The sequence below is a fragment of the Leptodactylus fuscus genome, chromosome 8, assembly GCF_031893055.1.
Source record: "Leptodactylus fuscus isolate aLepFus1 chromosome 8, aLepFus1.hap2, whole genome shotgun sequence".
NCBI classification, from domain to species: Eukaryota; Metazoa; Chordata; class Amphibia; order Anura; family Leptodactylidae; genus Leptodactylus; species Leptodactylus fuscus.
In genome coordinates, this window is record NC_134272.1 from 78,791,299 (window position 1) to 78,800,941 (window position 9,643).

At 43.2% G+C, this 9,643-nt stretch overlaps 1 protein-coding gene across 1 annotated transcript in view; it reads right to left on the bottom strand.

Moving 5' to 3' along the window:
• Positions 1-9,298, bottom strand: part of GALNT5 (polypeptide N-acetylgalactosaminyltransferase 5) — a 36,564-nt gene extending 27,266 nt beyond the window's left edge. Inside the window, exon 1 of the mRNA XM_075284471.1 lies at positions 7,181-9,298. Within this exon, the coding sequence (XP_075140572.1) occupies positions 7,181-9,033 (1,853 nt within the window). The 5' untranslated portion in view covers positions 9,034-9,298. The remainder of the gene's footprint in view (positions 1-7,180) is intronic.
• Between the last annotated feature and the right edge of the window lie 345 nt (positions 9,299-9,643).

Here is a 9,643-nt window from a genome sequence, read left to right on the forward strand (position 1 = left end):
GACTTATTACTAGGCTATAAAAGGCTGCAGAGCCTGCACTTCAGGACAGATCCTGGGAGCGAAAGGAGGCGCCTGGGTCTGTCCTGACATCAAGAGTCTGGTGAGACTCTACTGTGCAAATTTGTTTGTAGTTGTCTGATAGTAAGTCACACGTATAGTTAGTTTTTGTTACTACTTAGTTAGAGCTCGGATGAGCAGGGTTCTATTTGCCATTTTGCCCGAAGTATATCATCTATCTATCTCTCTATTTATCTATCTGTCTACACTCTGTAGCTACACAAATGCAAAATGGCTAAAAATCTAAATATTTTGTGCAAATAAGTCTTGCACCAAAACTTGTAACTTTTGTATGCTAGTTTTTATCAGATTTTATGTCATTATATTATCCGCAGTATATTATATTCCAGGTTTTATAACTCTTGCAGAGGATAATGGAGACAACAATCCAGTCAATAAGGAGGCACAAGAAACCCAAATCTGGATTTATTTGATAGATTTAGGAATAAATGGTACATATAGTGAAACATTCCATCATTGACTAGGCTGTATATAGAGATTTGGCTGCTGTATCTACTGGTAGAATGAGATAGCAGCTTTGTATTAGTCTTATATATACAGTAGGTGTTGCCTTGTACAACAGGTAGGATTGGATGTGTCACTGCACCCGAATTACTGTGACATCATACGTTGTAGATGATAAGGTTGCACCTTGGCTCAGGTATTTACACTGACACACTAACACCTGTATGTGACACAGGTGTGCAATGAGTCACATGGGGAACTACTGCTGCAGGGTAAAGTAGTGAAGGAAACCATGTGCAATAGTGTGGACTGTGTGATAACATGATCAGATTAACAGCATGTGATAATCTCTTGTACAGATAGCAAGCCTGATTTTATAATTTGGTACAACTTGCTGTTATTTTCCCATTAATTTACATAGGACTGCCTATAAATTTGCAAAATTATCTTAAAGAAGCTTTTCAGTAATTTTTTTTTTTTTTGTAGATTGTGAGCCCCACATAGAGCTCACAATGTACATTTTTCCCTATCAGTGTGTCTTTTTTGGAATATGGGATGGAAATCCATGCAAACACAGGGAGAACATACAAACTCCTTGCAGATGGTTTTTTGCCCTTGGCGGGATTTGAACACCAGGACTCCAGCTGCAAGGCTGTAGTGCTAACCACTAAGCCACTGTAGGAATTATTTTTGTCACTACACCCTCCTTTGAAAATGAGTCTGGGATGTTATTTAATGTGAGGTTATGTGTTCTCCTCCGGAGCACTCCTTTCCACTCCTCCTGCACACTGTAGAACCAGAAGATAAAACAATGATTGTCTATCCGAGCCTTGATATGATTCCCATAGAGCTACATTGATAGTTTGACTTCCTGTCTTGTGCATCACTGAACAAAGAGGAGGTATGTGCTCCATAGGGGAGCATATAACTTCACAAACAAGCTCCTAGTAAGTTATTTCATACCATTACTCTACACACAAACTCATTTCAAACAGAGAGAGAGTAATAAATACAAATCAAAAAAATCTAAAATAAATATACCCCCCTGTCTCCACTGATGTGGTGTGTTATTTATAGAGTGGTTATTAGAGATGAGCGAGTACTATTCGAAAGGGCACCCATAGGAATGAATGGACGCAGCCGGCACGCAGAGGGTTAAGCGGCAGGGCGGGTGCCGTTTCAAATAGTACTCGCTCATCTCTAGTGGTTATCTATAGAGTTGTTATCTTCTATTGTAATCCTGTTTGTAATGTAACTGAGGTGACTGTTGCAAAGAAATCCCCATTTTATTATTAGGTTTAGTGGTCAGAGTGAAAAATATACCTTGTTGCTTAGAATAGTGGTATATTTTTGGGGGGCAGAGGGACCACTGGAGCCCCCCTCAGGTTTCCAGGTCCGGTAGTTGCAGCTACTGATGCACCCCCTATAGCTAGACCCCTGGGGATATCAGAAAACTGAACCCATGTCAATTCCAGCTTGTGGCGAACCAATATACTACTACTAAGGGAGAGGACACACATTCAGGATCATAAAGAGTAAGAACTTATAAAGCTCAGGTGGCGCCTCTTCTTTTTGTTTCAAAAACGGCATCATCAAAACCTGAATGTGCGTCCTTACATTTATAGTAATGAAATAAAATGTATTTCATGTGGTCTATAAAGGACATTACCCGAGGTATACTGTATACAGGTTACAGGGCTTACATAAAGATAACAAGGACTTTGGGAAAGATGTCATAAATGATCCATTTCAGAGCGGCTGAAGAATTAAAGCTCTGTTCTAAGCTCTATTCTTCGGCTCAGATGTTTCGTTCTTCCGATGCTGTTTTACAATGTTTCTTTTAGATAAAGCCTGGGTTACGTTTCGCTTCATTGTATCTGAAGCAACAGATTCCATTCCATTCCATTGTGAATTCTCTGGCTTCCATATATAATGGGGGAGGCTGAGTCTTAAAGGGATTTTCCAGGCTTAGTAATGGATGACCTATCCTTAGGAAAATTCATCAGTTGCAGATTGTCAAGAGAGACCAGAGGGGGCCAGTTGTGCACTACGGCGCTTTCACTACATACCGAGCACAGTGTCGTACATTTGTATAGTATCTGGTCCTGGTATTGTACCTCACCCATTGACTTGAGCTGAGAACAGGCCATGCGATCGATGAACAACTACTGGTCCTTGATCCTGTGGGGGACTCAAAGTCCCTATGGTATATAAGCTATACCACTACTCTAATTGTCATATGGTAAGTGCCAAATTACAGATTTTGCATTAGCCCAGGGGTTTATCATAGATCTGGATTTCTCCAAACAGAAGCCTATGAAGTGTGATGTGTCAATGAACACTATTCATTCTTCAATTTATCAGAAGATAAAACCCAAATATTACAGGCTACGGGGGTTTGTGGGTCCTTGATCAATACAGTCTCAATGGCCCCATAGTGGTTATTTTTGCTCCTGCCCGGCCACTAAGGCCCAGCCTGCCTGGTAAATGCCACCAATGACGACCGTATCAGGCTCATGTCATCACAATATGTCAATGCTGTAAGCTCAGGATGTTCTACACAAAACAAGCGATTAACAAAAGTCTATTTAATCTGGTAGGAAGACACTGACAAACATCTAGATGAAGTCATGCCAAACCTTCTTGTCCCATCTCTGCCCTCATTTCGCTGCCAATATAATCTGACCTGAGTCATCCGAGACAGAAAGGTTACCAGAATCTCACAAGCTCCTAGAACCAGCTCCAGTGGTTAGGTAATAGTCACCTTACGTGTTAGTTAAAGGGGTTATCTTATAAAAGACATAGATATGGCATATCCATAGGACCCATGATCCCATGACCTCGCTGAGGAGACTTTCAGCTATGGTCAGGCGTTATGGAAACAATCTGGCTCTGAGTCAATAGGAGAAACAATGTAGCTTACTGTTCTATGGTGTTACTGTAACTTCCATTCACTTCTATGAGGCTTAGGGAAACAGTGTATGCAAACGCTATGCTGTTTCCATACAGCCTGACCATAGCTGAAAGTCTTCTTAACAAGGTTGCAGCGAGGTAAGTAGTAGGGTGGGGTCATTTTAGAGATAGATCTATTGGGCATTTATGGAATATCTTATGGATTACAGACACTTATCCCTATCCTTATTATATATTGCTGGGGGTCACACTGTTGGGACCCCAGAAATTAGGAGAATAGGACCTGAAAGCCCCCCTGACTCCACAGTCTGGCTGGAAGTCCCATAGAAGTGAACAGAGCACTGACACTTCATACATAGGGAGGGTGCAAGAGGACTTGGGCCCCTTCTGGATGGAGGGTAAGTATTTATAATGGAAAAATCCCTTTAAAGCATTGTTCGCCCAAACATTGCAGCCCCTTCAACCAGATGTACCAAGTGTTGGTACCCCACCAACCAAATATTGATAACCGATCCTAAACATACGTCGTCAATATGTAAGCCCCCCAAAAAACCCCTTTAACAGTAATGGTTACTTTGTTACTTTATAATGTTTCCTTGACTGAGCCAGTTGATCTATTTACTCCTGGACTTCCCCTTTAAGTACATGGAAGAAACCATAGGAAAGAGAAGTGGAAAGAACATACAAGCGATAAGCCATGTAACTACCATGTAAATAAGGATCTGCACGGCCTACACACACATTACTCAGCTTCCATGTTTGCTCTGGGTTATTCTCACACTTTCTATAGGACCTGCCTCTCCAAACTTGTATTATTTTCACAATTCTATATAGTCCTTGTGAAAAAGTCTGCCCTGAAAGCAAACACGTCTCCACAATACGACAGAGAATCCAGCTAGTAAGCGATCCAGCCAGGAGCTTGTAAAACAAGAAAAGCGACAACCGAAAATATTCGATGAGCTGGATGACGGTGAGAAAGCTCACAAGTAATTAGAGAATTAATTTAGGTTAAGAGCGCTATTATAGAATACCGCAGCGCAGAGCACTATAATATCTATACAGCTGCCTGCGACTGCCAGGAGAACTGCTAACCCCTTCACCGCCAAGCCATCTTACCCCTTAATGTCCTGCTTAATTTTTTTGTTTTATCATTGTCACTTGTCAAGAGCTAGAACTTTTTTACTTTTCTGTCAACACAGAAAAATAAGGCTTGTTTTTTGTCGGATGAATTGTATTTTTCAATGGTGTTTGGTATTCATCAGGCTTATTGGTCAACTTTTATTTATTGTTTCTGGAGGGCAATCGAAAAAAACCCCACATCTATTCCAAAGTAACTTTTTTTTGTATTGTAGATTTTGTACTGTGAACCATTCAACATAAAAAACAAGGATATGCCATCAATATCTAGATACTGGAATACCACTTTAATGGGAGTGTGTCAATGGAGCCCAGTATATCACCCCCAGCCCTGCAGATAGATAGGTTACTGTCACCAGAACCAGCATATCACCCCAGCCCTGCAGATAGATAGGTTAGTGTCACCAGAACCAGCATATGACCCCAGCCCTGCAGATAGATAGGTTAGTGTCACCATAACCAGTATATCACCCCAGCCCTGCAGATAGATAGGTTACTGTCACCAGAACCAGCAGATCACCCCAGCCCTGCAGATAGATAGGTTACTGTCACCAGAACCAGTATATCACCCCAGCCCTGCAGATAGATAGGTCAGTGTCACCAGAACCAGTATATCACCCCAGCCCTGCAGATACATAGGTTACTGTCACCAGAACCAGCATATCACCCCAGCCCTGCAGATAGATAGGTTAGGGTCACCAGAACCAGCATATCAACTCAACCCTGCAGATAACTTTCCACTAGTCTTTATCTCTTATAAGATAGTTCACAGATCATCTCTCAGATCTGATTGATGATATGTCCAGCATGTAAAACAATAGCAATGAAGCGCACATATTCTGTATAGATGGACATTTGCTTTTCATTCCCTCTGAGGGGCCCCTTGGATCCTATTGTGATGCTGGTTATATCTGTTAGAAGCTAAATCTTCAGGGTCCAGGGGACACAGACTTACCTATGTGGTTCAGATTATTCCTTATCTGACCTACTAAAATGAGAACTTACTTTATTCTGAACTGACCTCTAATTATGTCAAGTCTCCATATACATAAGCGAGTAGTATAAATAGACATGACATCGAAACGACAGAACTGGGTCACTAAAGAGTGCGCACTCCTTATACCTGCACAGAGCTCAGCTATAGCTCCAGGTGAGATCCACGCAAGTCGCTTCACACCAAGAATGCATGTACCGTACAGTACTTGTGTTTTCCAAGTATAACCAAGGCAGACATTACAAAAAATTGCTGCAAAGAGGCAAATGATACAAGTGAGAAGACATGAGTGAGAAGCTATGAGGCTATTGAATGAGGTCTTCAGGCCTCTTGTAACCCCTTTGTTTCATGCACATGGTTGTATTACAGTTCACGGCTGGACAATGGTGGTGTTTTTTTTCTTGGGGGGGGGGGATAGCCACATTATGGAAACTCCCACTGACTAGCCCCCATTATCAGTCATCTTGCACCATATTGCTGTGTGTAAGCTCACAGAGGTAAAAGGGCACAAGTTCAACGCAATAGCCAATCACCCAGACCATGACAGGGCTCCAGGACAGGAACAGCCCAAGCCAAGGACTAAGCAACAGGTTAATACTAAAATAAATGTGCAGTTTTAGGAATTTTCAAATAGGTGTAAAAAAAGATGAGCTCATGAATTTTCAAAAAAGTTTAATTTGGCTGACCTCCAAATTTTTGGGGTTTCACTACCCATGAACCATTATTATACTTTTAAGTTTCTTCAGATCCCAGGGTATAACAAGCGAGACCAAGGGGAGGTGAGCAAACATAAGAAACAGTCTTACTCATCTCTCTTTAGCAACTGGTGGTCCTTTGGCATCCTCTTCTGGCCTCCAGGATGAGATCAACAGCCCTGGGGACCACTGAGTGCTGTCATTGGCATGCCCACATGACTGTTGAGACCCAATCACAGGCCTCAGCTTTCCTGCGGAGCCACTGATATCATTACAGAAAAAGAGGACCCTGAGGAACAACTGGACAGTGGAGCCAGGAGAGGTGAGTAAGGCTGATTATGTTTCCGCACCTCTCCTGGGCCCTGGTTATTATATGCGGGGTCTGAAGAGAACTCAGAGCTTAATAATAGCAGGTCCGGTTTGGACCAAACCAGTTCAGCTCAAATTAAGTTGCTTGGTGAAGCCACAAATATCTGGTCTCCTCTATTTTATCTCGAAAGCTTCGTCCAATGCTAGTGTCAAGTAATGTTTGCTAGCAGCTATACAGTGTTATATAGAAGCGTAACATAGACTAGACTTGTATTACATTGCGTTACGGTATTGTCGCTCAGGACAACGTATCTGATCCATGTATAGCCGTGTAATTTTAGCAATGGAGAATTCCTGGGCTCCTACTAGCTGACCACATTAATATGATATTCTGAGCCGGCTTTGGATCAATCTGCTTTTTATAACCCTTCACACAATAACTTGGGCATTTATGTAGATGTGGTTTACTCTACTGTTTCTCCCTTCGAGCTAGAACATATTGCAAAAATAGAGAACAGCCCAGTCTATAATCCTGTATCAGTAACAAATCTTCTTAAAGGGGCAAGACGAGATTAGAGAAACATGGTATAATGCTCTATGTAATTCTTACCCTTTAGGTCTGGTATCCTCGATGGCTCGGTCAAAAGGGATAATGTCACTGAGATAGACATTGAAGTTTCCTTCCTTCCACCTTCTACTTGCTTCTTGCTCCTTGTCTTTAGGGACCGCCACGGCCCTCCCGTACTGGCCCGCGGCTCTTGGGTTCCTTGGACTCATAGTCAAATCAATGGTGAGGACTTTGTGCTTTCCTGTGCCCGCTGGAGCCTTCACTTCGATGACTTCACTATTAACATCAATCTTTCCTGTATGGTTGGAGCCGATAACGTTCTCCTTGATAGTCACCAGCATTTTCTTCTCTTTCTTCTCCATTTTTCCCAGGAAACCTTCTTTGAAATTGATCAGGTTGGAGGATTTCACATTGACAATGCTCTGAGTAGTGTTAGACATGGGCCTCACTTTTTTAATGGTCACATTCAGTGATTTGGGGACCTTGGCATCAATTAGGGAGATATTTTTGGTGTCTTCAACTCTATTGTCAATGTTGGTGGACACATTTGAGGCCGGTGGTTTGTCCACTTTGTCATTACTCACGTTTAATTTACTGATTAATATGACATTTTCTTGTTCTAATTTTTTAGGAACGCCACCTGCCGCTTCCTTAGGACCCCGTACATCTTTGGGCTCTAAGACAGCTGCATCTTTGACCTCGATTGAAGGTGGCTTTGCATCCTTGGGGTCAGCTCCATCTTTAGGGGCTCCTACGTCTTTGGGTTCAGATCCCTTATTAGGGGCCACAGCAGCCTCGTTCTCAGCTCCATCTTTAGGGGCTCCCATGTCTTTGGGTTCAGATCTCTTATGAGGGGCCACAGCAGCCTCCTTCTCAGCTCCATTTTTAGGGGCTCCTACGTCTTTGGGTTCAGATCTCTTATTAGGGGCCACAGCCGCATCATTCTCAGCTCCATGTTTAGGGCCATCCTTAGATTCTGCTACATTGTTTTTAGAGGACTTGGCATCTTTGGGTTCCTTTCCATCTTTAGAGACCACATCATCGTTAGACTTTCCTGCATCCTTAGCAGCTGCATCATCCTTAGGGGCCCCTGCATCCTTTATTTCCAGTACATGCTTTGGTTCTGCTCCATCTTTAGGGGCCACAACATCCTGGGGCCCAAGTGCATTGATAGCTTTAGCTTCATCAGCAGGGACCACAGCATCCTTACTTTCTATTACATCTTTAGGAATCCCTTCAGCCTTGGGCTCAAATTTAGGAGTTACTATATCCTTGCTGTCAACAATACTCTGAAAGTCCCCGGCACCGACAGGTTCCTCCTGCTGGTGCACTTCTCCCACCTTTACAGCAGGAGGCATAGTATTCAGTCTGACAACCAGCCCTTCTTCTGCCTCGTGTAGGGGATTTTTAGGAAATTGCTCTTTGGATATCATAAAACTTGTCACATTTACAACTTCCAGCTTTCTTCCCTCCTCAGCCCCCAGTACAGGGGTCGGGGTTTTGGCTTCTGGTACCCCCAGCGGTGATGAGGTTTTATTAGCTATCCTGGGATTTATAGTCCTTTTTTTCTGCTTCAACAACACCTTATTGTTTAGTGCATTTACTGGTCCAGCAAGTTCATCGGCTGGAGGGAAGAATATGCCTTTTAACTTAGTAGTGTCCTTGCCCCAGGGGTCTCTGGCCTCCCCCCACTTACTTTCCACGTTGCTCCATCCTGGGGGATGTGATCCCACTTTATCTCTACGGAAAAGTTCCTCTCTTTGTAACTTGCTGTTAATCTCATTGAAAGAAAACCTCAAAGCTGCCATGTCAAATATCAGCCAGATGACAGAGGCGATGAAGATGAATGCCAGGGCTCTACCACTGCCCCTAAAGTACTTCCTTACCCGATGCATCCTTGCGGTGGCTGGGAGTTGTAGTACTTGTTGTCACACAGCAGTCTCAAGGTACAAGCACATGGGTTGCTGCCTGCTCACTCCTGCCTGCGTGGCATTTCTTGGGTCCTTCCTTCTCTCCTTTCCTCCTGGCACTTGGGCACCACTCTGGGGTGATGACTGATCTTCGGGGCAGCACTCCTGCACTCTCATGGCTACATTGTATCCCATCCAGTATCCTGTCTATTAGAGACACTTCATTCTGTGAAGGTTGCAGTTCAGACGTGTACTCTCTCCACCCATCCTTGTGTTGAAACTTGAGAAGCCGCCACATATGAGGAAATTGTGTCAGTGTATGAGGCAGCAATGCAGCAGCCCTCACCTTGGAAGGCTGATGTAACCCTTTCCTTACTGGAAGAGCCCAGATGGAGGTCAGAGGAGGAAGATGGGAATGACTACTGCAAAAACAGTTAACCCCTTCACTCCCTCTCTGTAATACTCACATAGAACTAGGGCTCTCTTGCACAGAAAGCTAAGGAGTTTGCAAAACTGCATGTGGTTTGTGTAACCGGAGACAAGGAAGAATTAACTCATTTCTTATGTGAATTGTGGATAGTGTAGGAAGTTTACT